The following is a 27,515-nucleotide window of genomic DNA, read 5'->3' as shown; positions in this document are numbered from 1 at the left end:
AGTTAACAGGTAAGCCTCCCAAGAGCCTGGAAGCAGTGTTATTGCGGGGTTGGTGGGATAGTACGGGGACCCGGGCCCTCCCTCTCCACCAGGTCCCAGCCCAGGGCCCTGTTAACAGTGGAAGATTCCACAGCCAGCTCAGTGGGGTTTCCAGCCACAGCATGCTGAGCTCCTGGAGAGCAATCCTCTGCCTAGGGCTACTTCCTACCATTCCTCGTGGGCCGTGTGGACCTCATGGGTTTGGTCAGTGAGTTAAAGTCCCATGGACGGTCTTGCTGACTAGGGTTACTGTGGAGGCTGGGGTGGTTGATCCTGGGGTGGCTGTGGCTACAACTGCTCATGAGCTTGGTCCTGAGCTCCTTCTCCCCCTGCCTCAACTGACCTGAGTAGCTCTTTTTTAATCCTAGAGCAGCCAGAGCATGCCCAGTAAGCTAAAGGGGGTGTGGCCTCCCCTGCCCTCTGTATTTGGTTAACCCCCTCCTAAACAGTGCAGGGGGGATACACCCTGTCACAGTTCCTGATGATCTTCAGTTATTGAATAAGAATCACATTGTGTATTGCAGGCCAGCTTCCAACTTTGTATGACTTTCATTTTGATGGATATCAAAAAAAGTGGGTACCTTGGAGCCAACTAGTCCCTCAATACTTTCATAAATTTGATGTGAGATTTATTGACATTCTTGGTAAGTGTTGGTATCCTATAATCCAAAACATGTTTTCTATAGCCATCTAGTAGTAAATAACTTGTGCGGTACAGGATTCTGTTGTGGGAGGTTTCATTCAGGAACTGAAAATGAACGACAATGCAAAAAATTTATTTTACTGCTCCTTTGTGACACATAAAAATAGCCATAAAGTTACTGGAAGAGGGTTTTCTTTCCCATTAGAAATATTAGGATTTTATATCCTTCATCCTGGAGGACTCCAGCAAGCTCTAAGAAGAGTTTTAATGGCGACATCATAATATATCGTTACCTTAGGGCACATCTACACAGCAGGTCTAAAGCTCCAATAAACTGTGCAACTTGAGCTACATCGATTGTGTAGCTTAAGTCAAAATAGCTTATTTTGGCTTTTGGCGCTGTCTACACAGCAGGAAGTCCAATTTAGAGCATTCTTCCTCCAACTTCCCTTATTCCTTGTAAAATGAGGGTTACAGGAGTCGGAGTAAGAAGTCCTTCAGCTTGACATCATGTCAACATTATTTTGAAATAAATGCTTGATGTGTAGACACGGACTGTGTCATTTCTGAATAGCATCAGTTATTCTGAAATAATCCTGCTGTACAGAAATAGCCTCAAACAGCTGGTCTGGTCTACGTGTCTACATGTCACTCAGGATTGTGAATAATTCTATCTAAGTCCCTAAGTAGACAATGTTAGAGAACTTGTAGGTAAGGTCCCATGGGAAGCAAGACTGAAGGGAAAAACAACTGAGGAGAGTTGGAAGTATTTCAAAGGGACGTTGTTAAGGGCCCAAAAGCAAACAATTCCGCTGTGTAGGAAAGATAGAAAATATGGCAAAAGACCAGCTTGGCTTAACAAGGAGATCTTGCACGATCTCAAAATAAAAAAGGAGTACTATAAAAAATGGAAACTAGGACAACTAACAAAGGATGAATATAGGCAAGCAACACGGGAATGCAGGGGCAAGATTAGAAAGGCAAAGGCACAAAATGAGATCAAACTAGCTACAAGCATAAAGGGAAACAAGAAGACCTTTTATAAATACATTAAAAGCAAGAGGAAGACCAAGGACAGGGTAGGCCCACTGCTTAGTGAGGAGGGAGAAGCAGTAACAGGAAACTTGGAAATGGCGGAGATGCTCAATGACTTCTTTGTTTCGGTCTTCACCGAGAAGTCTGGAGGTGTGCCTAACGTAGTGAATACAAGCAGAGAGAGGGTAAGTTTAGAAGATAGGATACACAAAGAACAAGTTAAAAATCACTTAGGAAAGTTAGATGTCAGCAAGTCACCAGGTCCTGATGAAATGCATCCCAGGATACTCAAGGAGCTGATAGAGGAGGTATCTGAGCCTTTAGCTATGATCTTTGAAAAATCATGGCAGACAGGGGAGATTCCGGAAGACTGGAAAAGGGCAAATATTGTGCCCATCTATAAAAAGGGGAATAAGAACAACCCAGGAAACTATAGACCGGTCAGTTTAACGTCTGTCCCAGGGAAGATAATGGAGCAGGTAATTAAGGAAATCATATGCAAACACTTGGAAAGTAATAAAGTGATAGGGAATAGCCAGCATGGGTTTGTGAAGAACAAGTCATGCCAAACTAATCTGATAGCTTTCTTTGATAAGATAACGAGCCTTGTGGATAAGGGAGAAGCGGTGGATGTCATATACCTAGACTTTAGTAAGGCATTTGATACGGTCTTGCATGATATTCTTATTGATAAACTAGGCAAATATAACTTAGATAGGGCCACGATAAGGTGGGTGCATAATTGGCAGGATAACCGTAGTCAGAGAGTGGTTGTTAACGGTTCTAAATCCTGCTGGAAAGGGATAACAAGTGGAGTTCCTCAAGGGTCTGTTTTGGGACCCGTACTATTCAATATCTTCATCAATGATGTAGATATTGGGATAGAGAGTACGCTTATTAAGTTTGCAGATGATACCAAACTGGGTGGGGTTGCGACTTCTTTGGAGGATAGGGACATAATTCAAAATGACCTTAGCAAGTTAGAGAAATGGTCAGAGGTAAACAGGATGAGGTTTAATAAAGAGAAATGCAAAGTGCTCCACTTAGGAAGGAACAATCAGTTCCATACATACAAGATGGGAAGCGACTGTCTAGGAAGGAGCATGGCAGAAAGGGATCTAGGGGTCATAGTGGACCACAAGTTGAATATGAGTCAACAGTGTGATGCTGTTGCAAAAAAAGCAAATATGATTCTAGGTTGTATCAACAGGTGTGTTGTAAGCAAAACTCGTGAAGTCATTCTGCCGCTCTACTCTGCACTAGTTAGGCCTCAGCTGGAGTACTGTGTCCAATTCTGGGCGCCACATTTCAAGAAAGATGTGGAGAAATTGGAAAGGGTACAGAGAAGAGCGACAAGAATGATTAAAGGTTTAGAGAACATGACCTATGAAGCCAGGCTTCATGAACTGGGCTTGTTTAGTTTGGAAAAAAGAAGATTAAGGGGGGCATGATAGTGGTTTTCAAAGGGTGTCACAAGGAGGAAGGAGAAAATGTGTTCCTCTTGGTTACTGAGGACAGGACAAGGAGTAATGGGCTTAAAGAGCAGCAGGGGAGGTTTAGATTGGACATTAGGAAAAAATTCCTAACTGTCAGGGTGGTCAAATATTGGAATAAATTGCCAAGGGAGGTGGTGGAATCTCCCTCTCTGGAGATATTTAAGAACAGGTTAGATAGACATCTGTCAGGGATGGTGTAGGTGGAGCTTGGTCCTGCCTTGAGGGCAGGGGGCTGGACTCGATGACCTCTTGAGGTCCCTTCCAGTCCTATTATTCTATGATTCTATGATGGAAGAATCCTTCAGTCCAACTAGTTACTGCTTCTTGGGGATGGGGGTGGGGTGGTGGAGAACCCCATACTGTCACTGTAGTAAGGTATTTATATTGAAGTTCTGCAGCAGTACCGGTGTGGTGCTGTAGCATTGTAAGTATAGACATTGCCTTAGACTTAATACCTTTCCCTGTGAGGGGCAGAGACCAATTAACTATTCAGGTTCAACTTTGTGGGATTTCACCCTTCAAATTCTTTAAGGAGCTTGCCAAAACTTTTCAGTAAAACGAGGAATGTGGAAAACTGAGATTTGTGATCTATCTTAATGTAAAGGGTAAGGAAAAAAAACAAAATCAGGCCATCTTTTTATATAATAAAAAAGCAGTATAGAACAGATTCAAATTAGTTCACAGTTCACCTGTCAAGGATTGTTAGGAACCATGTTTTACATAATTACTGGGGTTAAAAAATAGGAATGGCTGAACCAATGTAAAAAACAACTACGTTCTCCCAGGGTAGATAAGCCAGGAAAATCATAGATCATGTCTTAGTTGCCTAGTTAGGGTAAAGATTAACCTGTCAGGAACTTCCCTAATACACAATTGTTATGTGAGCACAATAAAATAGTGACAAGTGAATTGTACAGTTATGACAAAGTAATGCATATAATTTTATAGTAACAATTCAGTAAGTATATGTTAATACTTCTGAAAATACAAGATAAATTATATGGCCACTAAAGTGATCCCTAATAACTTCAATCTGGTGTCACAATGCAAAATTCATCTTTGCAGATCTCTAGCAAAAGGACTTCATAAATCCCAGATTAATACTCAAAATAGGGATTAAGCGGGGCTTGAATTGAGTAAAAACTTTTTGCTGGATCTTTCCATGGGATGAATGCAGTCTATTTCAGCGCATATGAATAAAATTTCCACAATAAACATTGAAATGAGAAGGCTGTGCAATTAAGGTTGTTCTTAAATACAGGCTATTTCAAATTATGCTTTTATGCAACTGTGTATTAACACAGTACGGGTTTGCTCTAGCAATGCGTACATAAGCGAAACATCCAAGTCTGCTGCATTTTAAGTTGATCTGTTACTCTTTCTTTATAGTTCCTACTTTAGATACAACACGCACTACATGGTTATTAGACCAGATGGTAAAAATCAAACACCCGGTTGTTCTTGTTGGTGAATCTGGTACTTCTAAGACTGCGACTACACAAACATTTCTAAGAAACCTAAACCAAGACACTAATGTATGTACTCCTAGATTCTGTTCTGTTTATAAAACCCATGTCTTCCTCTTCCTCATGTTGTATGTTGTCAAATATTTGCATTTCACTGCAGAAGTAATTGATTTCAGCCATGGGTAAAATAATACCTCCAGTTTAAAAACCTGATTAAGCAACTAGATTTTCACTAGCTGAGCCCTGAAACTCTGCACAGGTCTTAGGCTCTACTTAAGTGCAAGGTCCTGATTCTAAGGCCCTAAGTGAGATCCTTCAAGATCAAAGGCACTGAATTAATGTAATTATTCTTAAATAGAGATTAATTTTTTAATAAAGTAAACGTGTTTATCAAATGACCTTCATAGTGTCTTATTGAACCCCCAGAATGGTAACTTTGCTCTTCTATGCCAGCTGTATTCTAAGTGAATAGCTATACTAGAATGGTGTTTAATGTACAACTGATGTACTGCATATTTTCATATTATCAAATATAAAGAACATTGTCTAAAAAGTGCTACTTTAAATTTTTTTTAAAAGATTGATCAAATGTTCTTTCTGTGTAGGTGTTGCTAATAATTAACTTCTCTTCTCGTACAACATCAATGGATATTCAAAGAAACTTAGAAGCAAATGTAGAGAAACGTACAAAGGATACTTATGGACCTCCTATGGGAAAGCGCCTCCTGGTTTTCATGGATGATATGAACATGCCAAGGGTAAGCTGCCAACCTGCTTTCAATATAACATAAGAAGCTGCAGGCTGCATTCTTGTGGTCCGTCCAGGCTCAGGCTGTCAAACGATTAAAAAAATTAATCGTGCGATTAATCACGCTATTAAACAATAATAAGAACACTATATATTTAAATATTTCTGGATGTTTTCTATATCTTCAAATATATTGATTTGTTAGAGCTATCAATTACTGTAATGTGTGCTAACGCCTGTGATTAACATAGGGAAGAATTAACTCATTAAAAAAATTAACGTGCATTAATTGCAGGCGTTTCTGTGCGGTCCTACCCCTTTGAAATGCCACAATGGTGTTTCAAAGGGGCAGTGCAACGTGGAGTCCGGGGGTCAGCTGGAGTCCCCAGCTGACTTCAAGCTCAGTGCAGCACTGCCCTTTGAAATGCTGCAGAAATGTTTCAAAAGGGCAGAGCTGCACAGAAACACCTGCGATTAACTCACATTAATTTTTTTAACACGTTAATTCTGCCCTGTGTTAATTGCAGACGCTATTGTATTAATTGGCAGCCCTAATTATAACACTTGGGCCTCAGCTTTGTACCTTCCAATATCTAAGGTTTGGATCTTTGAACACTCTGGCATGTTTCAGTGCAACTACAGTATCACTCAGTCTTTAAAAATGTATATTTTTTGGTGGTTAGGCTGCTATCCTGGGGTCGCTCTATCTATAGTCAAACTAGGCAGCTGCCTAGGGCTCTCATGACAGAGGTATGGGTGCACCAAATTTGAGTGAAATTGTGATTCAGTGTGCAAGCTTGCAATGTCACTTACTCAAATTTGGCACTACCTCCTTTGCATTAGGACAGAAGAGTTGCTGGGTTGAATTTGACTGGTGTGACCCAGTTTGCCAAGTTGCAATGCCACTCACCCAAATTTGGCCTAGCAAGCCTTTCATCATGACAAAGATATGGCTGGGCCTAATCTGCTACTCTAGGCCTGTAAGGAGGGGAGTATTCTGCTGAAGTTTTGCCTATAATGTCTTGAATCACTTCTTTTGACATCAGGATCCTCCTTTCTTCATGCCCTTAAAATGACTGTCACACACTGATCCTTCCTCTGGCTGACATCATTGAGATGTGATTTCCTTGGAATCCATCCATATCTTTCCAAAAGCTGATCATGGATGTATAAGTGTGTCACTCATCAGCAACAAAAGGTGCTTTCCCTGCCTGAGCCAATCAGAATAAGAGAGGAGAATCAATCCCCAAAGCCTTATGTCACTTAGACATTATGTTGTATTGAATGTGGACCCAATGACTTCCTGTTGCAGGTGGTTCCAGGCAGCTCAGCCATGCTATGATTACAATGTATTGGCTCTTTTGTTTTATAAAGGTTGATGAATATGGCACACAGCAACCAATTGCCTTGTTGAAGTTGCTTTTGGAAAAAGGTTCCTTATATGACCGTGGCAAGGAGATGACTTGTAAGAGTCTTCGAGATCTTGGCTTTATTGCTGCCATGGGCAAAGCTGGAGGAGGTCGTAATGAAGTTGATCCTCGATTCATTTCGCTCTTCAGTGTTTTCAATGTACCTTTTCCTTCTGAGGTGTCTTTGCATTTGATTTATGCCTCCATTCTGAAGGGTCATACTAAGGTAATTTGAATTTATTTGAGGCTTAATAGGATTGTTATTTATAAATAGAATTTTATCTTTCATGAAACTACAGAACTTAAATGTGTTTCTTTTAGTGATTTCCTTTCTTCCTTGTTTGCATCCAATCTGTATCTTACAGCTTAGTGACTGTTATTAATGAGCACTCACAAGGGTGACTGGTGAAAGAAGATGGTGCAGTGGACCAGCCACGTGACTCTCCTAGCCCAGGGAAGGGTTGGCACAACCCCCCCCCCCATCCCCACCCTTGCTCTGTCTCTGCCCTAACTCTTCCCCCACCCGAGCTATGAGGTTGGGGGACTAGCAAGCGAGGGACCAGGGGGGAAGTAGAGCAATGCAGCCCCAGCTTGCTCTGCTCCTCTGGCTGCATTGCTATGCTTCTTACTGGTGAATGTGGGGTTGGGCTGAAGGTGGCGGTTCTGCTCACTTCCTGAGCAATGAAGCTGGAGGAGTGGTGTGATCTAGGGCCATGTTTCTCTGCTTGCCTCAATACTGCCAGTGAGTGCAGGGAGGCTGCACCCCTGCTGTGGGCACCAAACTTTTCCCTCCACTAGTCCCTCTGCTGGCCCCTTGCCTCTCCTGTCCACAATGTTTGGGGGACCCATGACTCCTTACAGCCCTATGTTACCTATGGGCACTCAGATTCTTTTCTTGGCCTTCCTTTAAGTTGGGAGAGAATCATGCATTTATTCAAGGAAATAATTTGGATCCAAATAGAGAATAACTTCCTTAGGAAGTCAAGTAACAAACAGTAATGCCATGCTTCAGACTGGAATTGTTGCAATCCTGCTACTAAGAGATTTTAGACAAGAGATGATGATTCTTGTCCCCAGATGCATTGAAATCAATGGAAGTCTTTCTGTTGACTTCAGTGGAGATTTTGAATCAGATCCTACATTGCTGCTGACAAACTGTTTTGCATATCATTTTTACATCTCCACATTCTGATTCATTTTATAAACTTATACACTGTTCTCTTCTCCTTTCACTTTTCTTTCCCTTTTCCATAGCTTTTAAAATGTGGTTGTAAGTCTTCAAATAGTATAAATACAGAAGCAGCAAGAAAGAGCAGCCATATGCAGGGAGTCAGCTTAAAAGCCAGCTCCCTGCATGCACTGGCTCTTGGGGAGTTGCCTGCTGCCCCATGCTGCTGCCTCTGTATCAGAGGCAGCAGCTGCTTCCCAATGAGCAAAGTGGCAGGGAGGAGCCAGTGCACACAAGTTGCCAATGAGCTAGCTGCTGCCCTACATGTAATCATATATCTGATGAAATGTTCAGCAGTTACACAGTTAATCAATTATATGCATTTTAACATCCCTATTTCTCCTGTGGGCCAAAGCTGTTATGGTAAGAGAAGACTTGGGTTATCCTCTCTGCCCAGGGCAGCTTGTGTATTGAACCCTCCAGCCCCATCCCAGAGTAATGATTTAAATGAAGAAAAAGCTTATTTGAGTTAAGGACCCAATGAATGTCCTGTAGATATTCTAGTTCTCTATATAGTAAGTATTTGTTGTTGCTGTTCAATAAAGTTTGTTAATAAAAAATTAATGAAGAGGGATCATCTTGTGTTGAATTGCTACATACTGAGCAATAGACTATTCAGCCAGAAGATAATTTGTAAATTAATGTTTTTCATAGAAATCTATAGCCAGCTGTAAATGCACAAAGATCTATAAAATTTTGAATTGAAACACAGAAAATTAAATATAATGTGTTAAAATTGCATCACTGAGCACATGAAATTGTAATTTTATATGTGAGACATTTATTATCCATATTGCAGTAGTGTCTGGGATCACCAATCATGGGACCAGAATTCCATTGCGCTAGGTGCTGTACAAACATAGAACAAAAAGATGGTCCCTGCAAAGAGCTTACCATATAAACAATGAAATAGCCAGACTGAGTGTAAGAAACAGCCATTATAGTATACACTTACATTCTGGAAAACATTTTATCTTGCCAGGAGTTATTTTAAATCTATCAGTTAAGGGTAGAAAAGTAGGAAAGCGGAGTATATTTGATAAATCATATTTCTCCTGATCAGTCTCAAGAAGAAGTGTTTCCTTTCTCGTGTTTGCAGACTTTTAATGACTCAATAGCAGCGATTACTGACAAGATGACGTTCTGTACTTTGGAACTGTACAAAGCCATAGTTCGGGACCTACCCCCAACTCCTTCCAAATTTCATTATATTTTTAATTTGCGAGATCTCTCCAGGGTCTACAATGGGCTTGTTCTTACAACACCAGAGAGGTAAGTGGAGAAAAAACGTTTAGAAAAATTCACTTAACTGGAACTACACTCATTTGTGATCTGGCCCAATGTAAGGCAATTTTGTTATTTTAAAAACAGCAATATTTGGCAGTCTCATAAATCTGAGGTAGCTTTTCTCCTGCAGCTAAGCTGTATATAAGTGCTGGGCATCAGGGAGTCAGAGATACCTTCCTGATTGTAAGGGGCAGTCTGGCGTATTCTCAACTGTGGGGTGAATTAGAGACATGTAAGAGCTTTTCTGATTTTCTTCCAGCAAGACATAGTCCCTAAAGAACCATATGCCACCTAAGAGTCAGTGTGCTCTGATACACCATCTTCTTTTCCAGACTCCCTTCGTGCCAAGATAAAAGGGGGCACTTGGTGCAGGCATCTGGTCTGCCAAATTTATCCAAGTTGAAGTGTTGAAGAACTTCGCTCTAGCATAATTCTCAGCTGTTCAACAAAGACCTGTTTAAGATTGACGTATAAGTCAATCTATGTCAATATGCCTTTACCTAGCTGTGGCATAGATTAGCAATGTTCTGTGAGTACTTACTTTCAGCTACCTGGCTTTTGTTATGCCACAGCTTTGCTCTTAATTTTGATTGTAGTGCCCTTTTGCCTAAGTTGCTTCATATTGCTCTGAGTAAATTAATAGTTTAACTTATTATCCACCTGTCCTCCATTGTATAGAACATAGCAGTGTTAATGGAGTCATTAACAAATGCCTATAAAGCATCTTTAATATTGGAAACTCTTTTTTCTCCTATCTCATTAAGTGTTGGTGCTTTATCTATACTATTATAACAGGAGAAGTGTCCATCACAGTGTCTGTCTCAGACAACATTGCAGAATACACTGAATGACTTCCTCCTTGCCCTCGCCCCCCATCCCTCCCCACACCAGAGCGGGATGCGAGGCTTGAAAAGCAGCCCAAAAGGGCATGCAGGAGAAAAAGGCAAGGGGCAGGGCTCAGTAAGTGGCCAGCAGGTGCAGTGGGGAGGTGGTGGTGGTATTATGCAGACCTGTGCCCACTGGGGCAGGCAGCTCATGGGCTGGGGCCTGTGCTTCTCCTGCACCCTGGGTGCAGGTAGAGACAGTGTGGGCAGCAGAGCCCAGCAGGAGGCAGCACCCCATGATCCATCATGCAGCTGGTGCCATGGCACAATGACTTCTCCGAGTGACACATTGGGCATGGGGAAAAAGAAAAGTAGTATATGCAGTGGGCCTGGCAGTAAGTCCCTGTCTGCTGCACTCTACCTATGCCTCCCTTGGTCCCCCAAGCTGGTGCCCCGTGGATCTTCCTGAACCCTCCCCTCTCCCGTTCCTGCCCTCTGTGCCTCCTGTGCTTCTGGCTCACCCGCCCCACCTCACCACCTCATCCTCCTGTCTCTGCTGCCCCTCAGTCCGCTGCCCCATAGCTGTGAGGCAGGGCTCAGCTAGTCTTTAATAATTAAGGCCCTGATTCAGCAGTACAACACAATTCAGCAAAGTAGTTAAGCACAAAACTTTAGTTCTGTATATCAGTCAATAGGGTTTTAGCACGTGCATGTGCTTTGTTGACTAGGACAAATTGAAGCATATGCTTAAAAGTTTTGCTGAAATAATCAGTGACTGAGCTATGTGTAAATATATATTGGTCTCTTTTTTTTCAAGGAGACACTAAAAAAGCAGTGCATAGATACAGTTGTCTCTGTTTTGCCTTTTGTTGTATATATGCCATTTTGTGGGGAGGGGTGGGAAGAAATTTGGAAAATCCTGAATTGTGATACTGTTCCTTGTGACAAACACTGTAAAATAGGATCTCTGGAGATAGTTACTCTTTTCAGTGAAAAAGGAAACAAAATCTGATTTGGTAACGGTGCTATTAAAACATATGACCTTATCTGATTTGTCCACTGATAACTTCGATATAGGTTCCAAACAGTCACACAGATGGTGCGAGTCTGGAGAAATGAGTGCCTGAGAGTTTTCCATGACAGATTGATCAATGAAGTAGACAAAATACTGGTGAGTAACTTTTCCGATTGGTTAGTAATCACTTATATGAATATGGAAATTCTTACAAAACTGTAATGCTAATAACTGTTCCACTATAATCTTGAAATCAAACTGTGGATTTGATTCACCATTGCATCACTCCAGTTTTACAGTGGAATTGATTTACATATAACCTACTGATGTTAATACCATGAGAAAGGTTTAGCAATTGGTTACAACAGAATAAACCCACAGATGGAGGAAAGGTCATTTAATGAGAGCCCTGCGTGGATACAGAATTTGTATCTGCAAAAATGAGCCACAGATACCCACATTGAATCCATGGATGTGGATACCTGAGGCTAAAAAGCAAATATCCCCAAATTTGAAGGGCTCTAGATAAAAAATCTGTATCTGGGTGCATATCTGCAAAAACGAACTGGCGATGTGGATGCAGATCTGTGTATATAAAGCAGATATCTGCAGACTTGCAGAGCTCTACATATAATCTGTGATATTACTGTGTTATTACAAACTTGTGAGCTTTCAGACATCAGATCTATCAAAAAGCACTGAAAAGCTGAATGAGATGCTGCATATGTCTTAGGCTTCAAACGCTATGAACTATTCATGCATCTACAAGAGGTCATCCTCAATGATCTTCTGGGCCTAAACTTTATAACTGTATGCTTCATTGGCATGGTTACCACCGTCTCAAATTAGCTGTGCAGTATCGAGTCCTGAAGTTTACCTGTCTCAAGCATGTGAGTTTTACCTGATTAAGTATTAGCATCAGCCCCTCAGCTAAACTGGTGAAAATCAGTGTTAAAACAATGAAGTTAGGCAGCTATACATTAGTAAGACTTAAGAATTTGGCCCAATGGAGGAAGTTTTGTCTCTGCAAAGGCTGCTGGATGTGGGGAGCTCACAATTTCTTGTGTAGTACCATAAAATACTTGAATAAGAAAAAACATTTGTAATGTGCTAAATCTCTTTAAAGTTTGTTACATTTGCATCCAGTACTATATAATGTATGTGTGGATAAATGCATTTATATTTATGTGCTGTATGAAATATGCATCTACATTCTGTATTAAAGAGAGAACAAAGTCTTGGTGACACTGGTGGAATGATATCAGAACTAACTATAAGAGTAAAAGGTAGTATGTGATTTTACCAGAATAAAGATATTGATTTTATACTGAGCATAATCTTCTCTCTGTTAAAGCTGTTCAGCTCTTTGGCATCAAAAGTCCTTGGGCAATTGGGCTGCTTGTATATAAACTATATGCCACTTAGTTTTAGAGGATAAATATACAATGTTAGTAGAGTCTATATCTGCAGATGTTGTATTTATGCCAGTCCCATTAAAATCAATCAGATAGTTACTGGGTAAAAGTTTGCAGGATCAGGCCCTTTGAGTGTTCCTGCATTCAGAACACTTAGCATCATTTTACCTATTTGCACTTATATACTTTAAGGTACAAGGGCATATACAAGGCTTGATTCAAGAGCATTTCAAAGATGATTTAGAGCAGGCCATGAGAGACCCTATTCTTTTTGGAGACTTCAGAATGGCACTGAATGAAGGGGAACCTCGTGTCTATGAGGACATACAGGACTATGATGCAGCAAAAGCTCTCTTTCAGGTATAGTGCTTTATAGGGGCACCATTTCAGATTTTGGTGGGAGGGACAGACCTGTGCATGTCATGATGGTGTGGACTGAGGACAGTGGGTTCAGCAGTGTTACTGAGCATGCTCAGTCAAGCCAAGCACCAAATGGGGAGGGGAGAACCAACCCCATCCACCCTCACCCCCACACACATCATCTCTATACAGGAAAGGCACAGGAAAACTCTAGTTTTTTTTGGCAGACACCTTAGCAGTTAGCTGACAGTAGCACTGTATCTAATTCTGATATAAAAGAAAGAAAATTAAATAAATATTAGACCCACTCAGCTCGAACAGCTTGTGTCCACAAAAGCTCATACCACCATCTACATGTTTTGTTAGTCTTTAAGATGCTGTTAGACTATTCATTGTTTTTTAAGTTTTTCCAGTTACAGACTAACTTGGCTATCCCTCTGAATATTGTGGCAAGTCACTTAAGGGACACTGGTTAGCCTTAACATTTTAACGTATATTCTTACTTTGTTACTAACTCTGTGGGGAGAGAGAGAGAGAGATCCCATCAGGACTCTTGGGCTCTATCTCAGTTCTGGAAGAGGAATGGGGTCTAGTGGGTTACAGCAAGGGAACAGATACATTTCAGTTCTACATAAGAAGATTCAAATGGCCATATTGGGTCAGATGAAAGGTCCTTCTAGCCCAGTATCCTGTTTTCCAACAATGGCCATTATCAGGCGCTTCAGAAGAAATGAATAGAAGAGGCAATCATCATGATCTATCCCCTGGTTCCCATTCCTACCTGCTTGCAAAGAGAATCTAAGCACACCATCCTTGGCTAGTATCATTGATGGACCTATCCTCCTTGAATTTATTTTGTTCTTACTGGAACCCTGTTATGGCTTGAGCCTTTCCACCATCTCCTGGCAAAGAGTTCCACAAGTTGATTCTGAAAAAAAATATTTTATTTGTTTTAAATCTGTTACCTAAAAACTGGATTGGGTTGGCTTCTTATGTTATGTTAGTGAAAGAATAAACAACATTTCCTCATTCAATTTTTCCATGCCAATCATGATTTTCTAGTCAGCTAATATATTTTACTCCAATCATTTCAGTTGCCCTTTCTGTACCTTTTCCAAATACAATTTATCTTTTTTAGATGGGGTAATCAGATCTGCATACAGTATTCATGATGTGGTCATACAAATGTCTTTAAGTAGAGGGTATATGGTATTTTGTCTTATTATCTGTTACTTTCCTAACGATTCCCAATATTCTGTTAGCTGTTTCAGTTTTTAGACTTCTGCTGCACATTGAAAAGATGTTTTCCAGGAGTTATCCACAATGATTCCAACATCTCTTTCTTGATTGGTAACAGCTATTTTGTATCTATAGTTAGGTTTATATTCTTCCACATGCATTACTTTGCACTTATCAACACTGAATTTCATCTGCTCTTGTGTTGCCCAGTCACCCAGTTTTGTGAAATCCCTTTATAACTCTGTGAAGTCAGCCTTGGATTAGTCCCTGTTCACCCCCTTTTCAGCAGCATTTGTAAATTCAATACAAACTTGCAGATCTTAGCAGCACAACACTTATTCCTACTCTTCCTCCCTATTTTTCAAATGGAGTACCTGGCAATGTTTTCATGATGGTCTAATGTTCCTTTAATGACTTGAATGTCCATCCTTTTCTTATTCTTAATCACCTGCATCTCTCTTTTCATAACAAACATTCTGCTCCGAAGGCAAAACTGCAAGCAGCTCAAACTCTGTTGCATTTAAGAACTACCTTTGGAGTCAGGGCATGCAGATTTAAGCAGACCTCAAGTATGAAATCCAGGAGTCTAAATTTCAGAGGGAGGGCTACTGCCCTCCTATTTCCCAATATATGGTGTCTTTGGTGCTTTAACCAGCATCTGGGTGAGTCTGTCTGTGTGAAATAATAGGGTCTGTCTAAGCTGCAATTAAAAACCCATGCGTGCCTGGGCCAATTGATTTGTGTTTGTGAGGCTGTTTAATTGTGTTGTAGAGATTTGGGTTCAAGTTTGGAGCCCGGGCTCTTGCACCCTGAGAGGTGGGAGGGCCCCAGAGCTTGGGCTTCAGTCTGAGCCCAAATAGGTGCAACACAGTTAAACAGTTCCTTGGCCCAAGCCCTCTGAGCCCCAGACAGTTGGCACAGAACAGATTGAAGACATATTTAATAACAGTTTGCCCTTCAGGTGTGTATGGTTATTAACATAAAAGGATTGACTAGATGACCTCTCGAGGTTGCTCCAATGTCTACATTGCTATGATTCCATGAAACCTATGCTACATTCATACTTTGACAATTTTCCAGACTAAAATCTACACAAAATAATGGGGTTTTCTTTTTTTTAAGGGACACTGTCAGCAAGTCTCTTAAAAAACAAGAGTCACATTTCAGTCTGAATTTTTCCACCTTTTGTGACAAATAATAGCTGGGAGGACTCAAACTGAAAAAGATTAGAAAGAAAGAAGCATTTTCCTTTATTTTATCATTTTGTTTACTTTGTGTAAATAACAGTGCTTTGCATATAGTCATTTTCACTCTTTCCTAATTGAGTTTTAGTTTTCCCTGTTTGTGTTTTTCTTTCACATAGTAAAAAAGGAGAGAAAAACATTTTACAAATAGGAAAAAAATGATTGTAAAGCAAGAAAAAATGATAGGGGATTTCTAGATGAGTGTTTTGGATTAGATTATAAACAGGTTTATCCAAGAGATTGAAACATTTTCAAAGTAAATAAATAGTGTCCCTTTTTCACAATATTCCAGTGCAGGCTTTTGTTTTTCTTTGTGAGAAATAAACTTGTTTTGAATCATTAAGGAAGCTCTTTGCCCCTTGTTAGGTACATATAGTTTCTATGTATAGTAAGGTTGGGTATGAATACTAGAAATCAGTGAACATCTATTTATTCCATGAGAAATCCTAAATACTATAAATTTTCTGATAATCAACTTTTTCTCAGAATTCTTTTGAGTAATAATGCTTCTAATAAATTATTACATTCTGTTTGTTTACTAACCTTTTCAGCATTTCCCATTTCTGTTGGTAACTGTCTAAACAATTGTCTTTACAGGAGATTCTTGAAGAGTACAATGAAGTTAATACAAAAATGAACCTGGTGCTTTTTGATGATGCCCTGGAGCATTTAACCCGTGTGCATCGCATCATACGGATGGATCGTGGCCATGCCCTGCTTGTAGGAGTGGGAGGCTCAGGAAAACAGTCCCTTGCAAGACTGGCCGCATATACAGCTGGATGTGAGGTATCTGGGAGAGATTGAAAGTATTTCCTGATTAGCAAGCACTGCAAAATCAAAAATGTGCCTTTGCCTGAGTCACCAGAATAATGTAGCTTTTAAAATGGCGGGTGGCCCCTAACTGTGTAGAACCTTGAGGGGTCTCAGAAATTAAACCTGATACAGACAATGAAAGAAAGCAAGTGATGTCAAAATTAGGGTAGTAGCTGCTTTCTGGAGAGATTGAAAGGGGGTGGAGTGAGCATTCAAAGGTCAGAGATAGGAGGTTGAAGTGACTTGGCATGGAAGATTGTGAGTCCTTGTAACTGGGTACTTAAGGCTGTGAGCAGAGAGTACAGGGTGGGTTTTGGAGATCTAAGTGAAAAATCAGTAGTCTTTAAGTACTACTACTGTTATTTATCTTTAGTGCAGTAGTTCTCGGACACACAAGCGAGGCCTCATTGTGCCCAGTGACATACAAACATCCAAATAAGATGGTGGGGAACAAAGGAAAGAGAGAAGTCCAGAATGATTTTGAGGTTCTGAGCCTAGAGGATTGGAACAGTTTAAAGAGAATACAGAGGAGTAAATATTTTGTCACCATTTTACTTTCACATTATATCTGTACTAGTTATAAGACCAAACCAGAACCCCAGGGAAGTTGAGTTCCTTGTTGTGGGTCCATCTTTCAACATTCTGTGTCTTTCAAATATATTTTATGTTGCATTATTAGGTGTTTGAAATTGTTCTGAGTCGAGGATATGGAGAAAACAATTTCCGTGAAGACTTGAAAACATTGTATATAAAGCTTGGTATTGAGAACAAGGCCATGATTTTCCTGTTTACAGATGCCCATGTGGCAGAAGAAGGTTTTCTGGAACTCATCAACAATATGTTAACTTCAGGTGATGCAGAAAGACTACAAGTATTTCCTGATTAGCAAGCAATGCAAAATCAAAAATGTGCCTTTGCTTGAGTCACCAGAATAATGTAGTTTTTAAATATTAATGTTTCTCATTCATACTGTTTCCTCTGGTGCAGGAATTCATGTTTGAACCTGAGGACAAAAACACTGGTGCTTTAATTGAAATAACCATGGCTGTTCAATAAGCATAAACTTATTGAACAGGTAGTGGGATAAAGTTTGGGTAACTGGAAGGTGTGTGGGGGGTGGCCCTCCAGTTTGAGGAGCTGTCATTTGTGGGTAAATCTATTGGACAGAGGTGTGGTCATTGTTGTGCCAAAGTAAAGGAGACTCATTAGCCAGAGAGTGGTAGAGGGGAAGCTACCGCTTCCCTCCTCCGTTAATGCCTCTATCTCAAAAGCCAGTTCCTCCACAGCACTGTCTGCAGGGGCAGAGGAGGCAATAGCACAGCAGGGAAATGGTGAGCCCACGTTCTGACTGTGGTGCTTCTGCCTTTGAAATGCTATATTCTTCTTCGAGCAGTGTCCCGTGGGTGCTCCACTGCAGATGTTGGCTTGTCTCGGCGCCACAGATCGGAGATCTTTCTAGCCGTAGTCTGCCGGACCACGCATGAGCGAAGTACGGCTCGTGGCTTTTCGCGCCGTTTGAGCAGCGCTGGTCCGGCTCCCGCCAGTTCCTCCTGACCATCCTCGGCCGCGGACGGAATATTGTCTCTCTGGTGACTACTGTTTCCTACAGAGACAGAGAGACTTTATATGTTATTGTATATAGTTCCTATATAGAGTTCCAAGTTATAGTTTACCCTAGTCGTTAGTCAAAAAAAAAAACCAAAACACAACAGTTTTACTTCAATAGTTAATTAGTCATCCCAATGCCGGGCTTTAAGAAATGCAGCGAATGCCACGAGGCAATGCCTGCCTCTGATGGCCACGCTTTATGCATTAGGTGCCTCGGGGAAGGACATATTCCCCAAAAATGTCCCCACTGCTCCAAACTAACAGCTAGAGCTAAACGGGACAGGGACATGCGCCTAAAAGTCCTTCTGTTCGACAAAGCCCTACAACCGGACGTCCAGCAGTCAAAAGGACACTCGAAACAGTCCAAGAAACTTAAAAGAAAACCATCTCCGACACGGTCCCTCCCACCCTCAAGATCGGCTGACGATCAACCAGGGACGTCTACGGCACCGCCCGCGAAAGTAGCGAGGCCGCCGAAAGACAGCCGGAGTAAGTCGGCCCTGAGCCCTTCTATATCGGGCTCGACCATATCAGCCGTTCCCTCGGTCTCTAGGCCGCCTATGGCTCCGAGAACCGCTCCCAGCACTGAGCGTCCCCCGGCACCGGTCCGTTCCCCGGCGCCGAGACGTAGCCGCTCCCCGGCACCGAGACGCAGCCGCTCCCCGGCACCGCGCCATAGTCCAGCACCGAGCAGCCCAGCACCAAGCCGTAGCCGGGCACTGAGCCGTAGTCGCTCACTGGCACCGAGGCCCACGGCACCGAGGCGCTCTCCCGCACTGAGACGTTCTCAGGCGCGTAGCCGCTCTCCGGCACCGAGCCGCTCCCCAGCGCTGAGACGATCACCGGTACCTACGGGCTCACTGACGCCGAAGACCACAGCCAAACGGTCGGCGGAAGTTAGCCGCCCTTCAAGGCATGCGGCTCCATCGGCACTGAAACGTCCACCACCTCCCACCAAACAACGGGAGTCACAACGACCTTCGGCACCGAGGCACTCCCCGGCGTCGACCGCGCTGGCACCGAGTCGCCCTTCTGCACCGAAAGACCCGTCTCAGCACAGACGCTCACCAACGATGCGACGGACTTCTCCTCTCCATACATCTCGGGAGCACAGTCAATCACCGGTGCCGAGTCGATCAGCGACGCTGAAGGGGCCCACCTCGGCACGGATTCCTTCAATGCCAGTAGAAGTGATTCCGCATTCAGTCATTTCTACCCCAGCATCTTCTCCACTGGAGCATTTACTAGCCCCAACGGCCCACGCAACCAGGGGATTATCTTCTCTATCCCCGAGCCCGGAGTTTTCTCCAGAGCCGCGGTCCCCGTCTCCACAGTACTCCGAGTACTCTCGTACTGGCCATATATCACCACGCTCTGGTCATTCTTACCGCCGTGACCTGCGTTCACCCAGTCGCAGCACTTATTATAGGGACAGGTCGCGATCACCAAGATCAACCCGCTCGGAATACTCAATGGGATCCCGTCACTCCACATCCCCCCATCATCGCCATACTTCGTCCTATCAACACCGGTCCCCGCAATCCCATCCAGGACAGAAATACCAGTCTTCTTCTGCTCCTTTAAGACCACCAACTCCCTCCGGGTCTACCTACCACGTCGAACAACCTCTTCCCGCTCGGGATGTTGAACCTGACCATTCACCAGCACAACAGTCCTCATCGTCCCCCAACGACGCAGTGTTTCAGGGTGACACTTCACCTTCTGACGACCTCCGTCAATTTCAGGAGTTGTTCAAAAGGGTGGCGGAGAGCCAAAGCGTACAATTGGGTGACGTGGAGCAAAAGCAACATCATCTCCTTCGTAACATCAAACACACCCATCAACCAAAGATCTCTCTACCATTGGACGCAGCTATTCTTGAAATTGCGGACGACATCTGGCAATCTCCAGCATCTGTCCCACCGACAAATAAAAAGGCGGATAAAAAGTACTTTGTCCCTGCCAAAGGGATGGAATTCCTATTCATGCATCCGCAACCGAACTCCTTGGTGGTGGATGCAGTTCAGCAAAGAGCAAAGATGCCACAGTACAAGCCTACTGCTGCGGACCAGGATAGTAAGTGTCTCGATTTATTCGGACGTAAAATCTATTCCTCTGCAACTCTGACACTTAGAATGGCCAATTACTCCGCACTGTTGGCGAATCATAACTTCAATAACTACACCAAGCTTGTACCTTTGCTCCAGCACATTCCAGAGTCAAAGCGGGACATCCTAAAGGCTGTGATAAAAGAGGGCTACGCAGCCTCAGGAACAGCCTTACATATTGCTCTGGACACAGCTGACGCAGCAGCGCGCACGACAGCCACATCAGTCGTTATGCGCAGAGCATCCTGGCTGCAACAGTCTTCTGCTCCCAAGGACCTGTTTTCAAAGGTCGAGGACTTACCTTTCGACAGACAGAACCTCTTCTCCGAGAAGACTGACCAACTCCTACACTCGGGGAAGGATTCCAGAACCACTCTGAAAACGCTCGGAATGTACACCCCTCCATACCGCAAAAAGCGATATACGACCTACCAGAGACGGAGGCCCCCCTTCCGGCAATCCCCTCAGTATAGACCCCAGGACCAACAGAGGGGTAGGCAGCGGCAACAACGCAGCCGTCCGCCGCCCAAAACGACTTCCCAGCAGGGTACCAGGCAGCAAGTTTGACGCTTCCCTCGAGGGGTTGAGAACCATTCCCGTCAATACCATTCCGAGTGCTTCAAAGGCGATATTTCATCACCGCCTCAGACCGTACCTCCATCGATGGGCCTACATCACCACCAACAAATGGGTCCTCGAAACAATTCGTCTCGGTTATACCATTCCATTCACGTCGCTACCTCATCCATCCCCCTCTGCTCCGTCCCTTTTCAGGGACCCATCTCATGAGATACTGCTCAGACAGGAAGTCGCCCGTCTTCTTACTGTCGGGGCGATAGAACGTGTTCCGGACGAATTCAAGGGCAGAGGGTTCTACTCCTGCTACTTCGTAACGGAAAAGAAATCGGGATGGAGACCGATACTACATCTCCGCGACCTCAACCGTTTCTTGCGAAAACAATGCTTTCGAATGGTTACCTTAACTACAATCATCCCAGCACTTCAGAATGAGGATTGGTTCACATCCCTCGATCTTCAGGACGCATACTTTCACATTGCGATCCACCCAGCACACAGACGATTTCTGCGCTTTCAAATTGGTACAGACCATTTCCAGTACAAGGTCCTGCCGTTCGGTCTCTCGTTGGCTCCGCGGGTTTTCTCCAAGACCCTGGCTGTGGTGACTGCATACCTACGTCGCCTACACATAATGATTTTCCCATACCTCGACGATTGCCTAATAAGAGCCCAGTAACTGCAGGAGTCGATCAATGCCACTCAGATAACACGCAGGCTCTTTCACGAGCTGGGACTCCTTCTCAATGTTCCAAAGTCATCACTGGAACCACGCCAAACAATACAATTCATAGGCGCCCGTCTGGACTCTATGACCGAACGCGCATCATTACCGATGGAAAGGTTCTCCACGATGCAAGACTTGATTCAGATATTACTCAACAGCCCAAAGGTTCCCATACTAAGGTGCCTGCAGCTCATGGGTCACATGGCCTCCACAACGTACGTAGTGAAGCATGCAAGGTTACATTTGCGATGCATCCAACATTGGATGGCTCGAATCTGTCCCCCCCAATGTACGCGATGTCCACAGGACAATAACAGTCCCCATCCACGTCAAGAAATCACTTACTTGGTGGACAGTACCAAACAATCTATTGTTGGGAGTGCCCTTTCATCGCCCCCAACCGTCGATGCAATTGACAACGGATGCGTCACTCATCAGATGGGGTGCGCACCTTGGGCGCGAGCAAATACAAGGCCTATGGTCGCCAGACGAGTCGCTGATGCACATCAACTTTTTGGAGCTCAGGGCAGTGTACAGGGCATGTCAACACTTCCTTCCTGTCATTCAAGACCAGGTCATACGAGTCCTGACGGACAATATAATGACCGTCTATTATATAAACAAGCAAGGGGGTGCCCGGTCCCACTCCCTGTGCGCGGAGGCGGTTCGCCTATGGAACATGTGCAATCGTCACAATGTCTTTCTAGTCGCAGAATACCTCCCGGGTCAGCACAATGTAAGGGCAGACGCCCTCAGCAGACATTTCTGTCCCAATCACGAATGGGAGCTGCACCCAACCGTGACTGCGACGATATTCCAACACTGGGGTTTCCCAATAGTGGACCTCTTTGCAACTTCTCGCAATACGAAATGTCCTCGGTATTGCTCGAGAGCGGGGATCGGACAGAATTCAGAGGGCGACGCTTTCCTATACAACTGGGGGCGTCACCTACTATATGCATTCCCACCCACACCTCTAATTCCACGGGTGGTAGAGAAAATAATTCGAGACAGGGCCACAGTAATCCTAATAGCCCCAGCCTGGTCCAGGCAAACATGGTACCCATACTTACATCGCATGTCAAGGCATCCTCCGTTTCTTCTGCCACCTCGACACGATCTCCTGTCACAGGATCATCACTCCCTGCTTCACCCGCAGGTGAATCATCTTGCGCTCACGGCATGGTACCTAGTTGGTTCCAACAATCAGAAGTGCTATACTCACAGTCTGTCAAGCACATTCTGCTGAACAGTAGAAAACTATCTACATGGACTACTTACCTTTCTAAATGGTCACGTTTCTCATCGTGGTGTTCACAAAAGGACCTGGACCCAGTCTCCTCACCTTTACAATATATCCTGGACTATCTTGTACACCTTAAGGACTCAGGCCTCACATGTACCTCCATCAGGCTTCACGTCGCTGCAATTGCAGCCTTTCACCAGCGGATTAACGGATACTCACTATTTTCTCATCCAACAACTAAAAGATTTTTGAAAGGAATGTCTAACCTTTACCCGCATTATACTCAACCGGCGGATCCTTGGGACCTTGAGTTGGTTCTCAATTCCCTAACAGCCAGACCGTTTGAACCGCTAGCAACATGTACGTTATACAATCTGTCTATGAAGGCTATTTTCTTACTGGCCATCACTTCCGCGAGGAGAGTGAGTGAACTAGCTGCGCTATCAGCCTCTCCTCCATATACGATTTTTACGCACCAAGCAGTAATACTCCGAACATTACCACACTTTCGTCCCAAAGTGATCTCTCGATTTCACATTAACGAACCTATAATCCTCCCGGTATTCCATCCTAAACCACATGCGTCACCAGAGCATGCACGCCTGCACACTTTGGACGTCAGACGGGCTCTCGCCTTTTACATCGAGAGGACCAGACCATTCCGTGTGACGGATGCATTATTAATATCAATGACGGACTGTTCTAAGGGTTGCCCACTGTCCGCCCAACGCATCTCTTCTTCCATCGTACAGTGCATAAGGTCATGTTACGAACTATGTAAGAAACCACTGCCTTCGACTATGAGGGCTCATTCAACTCGGGCGGTCGCTACATCCACTGCTTTTCTCAAGGGAGTCCCCTTGATAGATATCTGCAGAGCTGCTACGTGGTCTTCCAATTTAACATTCGCCACGCATTACGCTATCCCGAACTTGTTAATACCTGATTCCACGGTGGCGACAGCAGTGTTATCCTCAGCTACAGCACGATAGCTCCGAACCCTCCTCCATTCGTGAGCTACTGCTGTACATTCACCTACAGTGGAGCACCCATGGGACACTGCTCGAAGAAGAAAAAGAAGTTACTCACCCTGTGCAGTAACGATTTTTCTTCGAGATGCGTGTCCCGTGGGTGCTCCACGAACTGCCCTCCTCCCCTCTTTGGAATTTATTATTATTTGTCTTTCAGACTAAGAGGCAGGAGGAACTGGCAGGAGCCGGACCAGCGCTGCTCAAACGGCGCGAAAAGCCACGAGCCGTACTTCGCACATGAGTGATCCGGCAGACTACGGCTAGAAAGATCTCCGATCTGCGGCGCCGGGACAAGCCGACACCTACAGTGGAGCACCCACGGGACACGCATCTCGAAGAACAATCGTTACTGCACAGGGTGAGTAACTTCTTTTTTCATATGCTGAAGCACCACAGTCAAAATACACTTGCCCATTGTTCCCCGCTGCTCTTCTGCATTTTAAAAGTAGTAAGAGCTGGCCCTTGCTCAGTTTAAAAGGCTGAGGCACAGCTGGCATAGCGAGTGCCCCACCTCCCCCTTATCAATTAATCAAGTAGTTGATGGAAATTCCATCAACTACTTAATTAGCTGATTAATTGAAATTTAACAACCCTAGTCTGGATAGGTGTAATGGGCTACAAAAAGAGCTATTTTGCCCTATCCATGGTATTTGACCCAGAATTCTCTCTCAAGCTGTTTCCTAATGTGGGTTATATCTTAATAGAGATATTGTCTCATGGACATCTTTGATTACATTTGTGATCCAGAGGCACACATCCAAGTCTTGCTGCCAAAAACAGCCTTGTGAAACAAAACAGTGAGAGTGTACACACTGCTTGATATTTGTCTGGAAAAACACCGTTTTGGTGACAAAAAACTTCTGCCTCTAAAAGAGACTTTTTTTTTCCCTCCCTCACTTTATTGTTGACAAAAAGCCAGTGTGGACTCTATTTGTTTTGTCAACAGAACTGGCTTCTGCCAGTATCTCCCAATGCCTACCCTAATTAGGGATGTAAGTGACTAGTCGACTGTCTGATAAGCATAAGCTTATCAGATAGTCGAGAAGTGACTTGACTAGTTGCTTCCTCCCCCGCTTGCTGCCTCTATCAGAGAGAAGCAGCAAAGTGGGGGAACGAGCCTATGCTGGGGGGAGCCAGCTTAAAATTTGGCTCCACCTACCAGTGTCTCTGTGGAGAGGGGAGAGGCACAGCAGGGAAATGGTGCGAGTGGGAACTGAAGCAGCTGCTTCATCCTTAGAGGAGCCTACAGGCTCTTGTACATTTCAAAAGCAGAAGCACTGCAGGGAATATGGGGTGAGCCTACAGGACGCTTATACATTTCAAAAGCAGAAACCTTGCAGCGAGCACGGGGCCAGTATAGACTCAAGCAGTCTCCACTGTGTTCCCACTGCTATGCTTCAACCTTTGAAATGTAAAAGAACCCTACAGGGCTCTTGCTACATTTCAAAGGCTGAAGCACTGCAGTTGCAATATGGGACGAGTGGGGACTGCTTGAGTCCCTGCTTGCCCCATGTTCCCTGGGGTACTTCTGCTTTTGAAAAGTACATGAACCCTATAAGGCTATATGAGGCAAGAGGAAGGAACAAGAGCTGGTGCTGGGGGGGAGCCAGCTTAAAAGCTGGGTCCCCCCACAGACAGAGCCTGCTGTCACCAAGCAGCCCATTTGTAGCAGCCAGGGCTTCTGAAGCAGCACTTGTCCACAGCCAGTCGTGGCTGCCATGAACAGAAGCTACTGCTGGCACTGCTCCTGCCCATGGCCAACCCCTGCTTGTGGAGGACGGGGCTGTCTGCCATGAACAGGAGCTGCTGGACTCAGTGTGAGCCAGGGCCAAGCAGACCCAGCTCACACTGATCACTGTGCCTCTCCATCTGCATTTTAAATGTAATAAGAGCCCAGAGGCTTACGTTACTACATTTAAAATGCAGAACTTCAGCACAGGAGGCTTCCGGAGCCAGCATGAGCCAGGACTGCTCAGTCCCAGCTACAGCCAGCTCTGGACCTACACCCCACTGTGGATATGCAGTGCAGTCCTATCGACTAATCGTAAAATCGATACAATTTGTATCAACTATACGATTAGCCTAATAACCACATTTTAACATCCTTAACCCTGATGGCTCTGTGAGTGTTTTGATCTTTGGTGCCCTGCAGACATGCACTCCTTCTCTTTTTAAAGTTCCGGGAAGTATCTGACAGCTGAGTGAGCTGCTTCTTTTGGGGAACAAACAAAGAGCAAATAATTGGAGTGCTTCTGTTCTGCCCTGCACTACGAACACAATGGCACGCAGACTGAGACTGCTGCAGGAAGAGGGGGGCAGGCTGCTGTACTGCTTTGACATTCCTCAGCATGGAGAGCTCACAGAGCTACTCATGATGTAACTCCCAGCAGCTAAGGATGGTGTGGGAGAACTCAGAGGGAATCCCAAGATGTGCAGGAATCAGCTCTGCCTTTGCACAGCACTGCACTGTGGGATACATACCCACAGGCACATTACTCACACTGTCAATGATGGTCCTTCCAGTGTGAACATGATATGTCCTCAGAGAGAGTGTGAACATCCTCTAGTGATTTGTGTTTTGTCAGTTTTTGGATGTCAACCTAAGTTTTGTTGACAAAATCGGTAGTGTAGACTCAGCCTTACTCTCTTCTTTCTGTTCTCTTTCTGCATCTCCTCTGTGTGTATTTCTGTGTCCCTGTGTCTATTTGTCTGTGTCTATTTGTCTGTTTAACTCTGTCCTGATGTCTGTCTGTAGTAGCTGTTAAATACATAGAGTAGCTATTTGTTTGTGGATAGTTAAAATGTGGACTGATTGTTATATTCCCTAGTTATGTTTTATGTACAAATCTGATGAAGCATGTGTTTTAATTTTTCATATGCATGTGATCAAAATAATTATATTTTATTTTACATTATTATGAGTTCCGATAAATTACTTATCACTTGTATGTTGTTTGCCATGTTGTTGTGGCCATATTGGTTCCAGGATATCAGAAGAGAAATAAGGTGGGGCGGTAATAACTTTTGTTGAACAAACTTCTGTTGGTGAAAGAGACAAGCCTTGAAAGTACTCAGAGTGCTCTGTGTATGCTTAAACCAACTTTTTTGAGGAAAGAGACAATCTTTTGAGCTATGATGTTTTATATATTTGAAATATAAAAAAATGATGTAATTATTCCTCACAAGACCTTTGTAAGGGATGAAGGTACCATAAATATTGCCCCCATTTTCTAGATAGGGACACTAAAGTGATTTGTCCAAAGCCATTAAGAGTATTTTTTGCTGAACCAATTTTAGAAGTCAGCAATTTTCTGGCTTCTGGGACAATTATCATTCCCCTAGGCCTTGCTGCCTCTTTACCATGCTGAGAACTTTCTGTGACCGCTCTGTCTTTATGTGATAGGAATTGTACCAGCACTTTTTCCAGATGATGAAAAAGACTCTATACTCAGTCAGATTGGAGATGAAGCTATTAAAGCTGGAGTGGGACCTGCTAAAGAAAGTGTCTGGCAGTATTTTGTAAATAAGAGTGCAAACAACCTTCATATTGTCCTTGGGATGTCACCAGTTGGTGATACCCTGAGAACACGTTGCCGAAATTTCCCAGGTTTGTGTATTAAATTTTACACTTCAGTGTTTAGCTCCTGTGTACATATGGGATGCTGGTTAGAAGTAATCTTGGACAAGTTCTTCAATGGATGTGTGCAGATATTTTAAAAGCAGTTACTCATCAGGGCAAACAAATAGTATAGTATATTTTATTATTAGTTACCACACATAAGTGGAGATTGATTGACATTTATATGGTCAGTTTCAGGCTTACCAATGGGGAAGGGATTGGGCAAAGGGGGCAACTGGCCCGGGGCCTTGCTATTTAAAAGGGACCAGGATTTCTGGCTGATGCTATTGCGGCAGTGGTGGTGGCCCTTTAAATCACCACCGAAGCCTCACGATGCAC

The 27,515-nt window shown here is 43.8% G+C and overlaps 1 protein-coding gene across 4 annotated transcripts in view; it reads left to right on the top strand.

Moving 5' to 3' along the window:
- Positions 1–27,515, top strand: part of DNAH10 (dynein axonemal heavy chain 10) — a 195,703-nt gene that overhangs the window by 101,312 nt on the left and 66,876 nt on the right. For all 4 annotated transcript variants that reach the window (XR_012896005.2, XM_089775295.1, XM_075898516.2 and 1 more), the window contains 10 exons: positions 564–683; positions 4,603–4,748; positions 5,285–5,437; positions 6,802–7,062; positions 9,164–9,336; positions 11,253–11,346; positions 12,798–12,965; positions 16,046–16,234; positions 16,941–17,112; positions 26,961–27,164. Coding sequence is in view for 3 of the 4 variants with exons in the window: in XM_089775295.1 (XP_089631421.1) it covers positions 564–683; positions 4,603–4,748; positions 5,285–5,437; positions 6,802–7,062; positions 9,164–9,336; positions 11,253–11,346; positions 12,798–12,965; positions 16,046–16,234; positions 16,941–17,112; positions 26,961–27,164 (1,680 nt within the window). In the remaining variant the exon portion in view is untranslated. The remainder of the gene's footprint in view (positions 1–563; positions 684–4,602; positions 4,749–5,284; positions 5,438–6,801; positions 7,063–9,163; positions 9,337–11,252; positions 11,347–12,797; positions 12,966–16,045; positions 16,235–16,940; positions 17,113–26,960; positions 27,165–27,515) is intronic.

The sequence above is a fragment of the Pelodiscus sinensis genome, chromosome Z (assembly GCF_052426305.1).
Source record: "Pelodiscus sinensis isolate ZL-2025 chromosome Z, ASM5242630v1, whole genome shotgun sequence".
In the NCBI taxonomy this organism is placed as follows: domain Eukaryota; kingdom Metazoa; phylum Chordata; order Testudines; family Trionychidae; genus Pelodiscus; species Pelodiscus sinensis.
The sequence above is the reverse complement of the archived record's forward strand: the minus strand, read 5'-3'. Positions and strand labels throughout refer to the sequence as shown.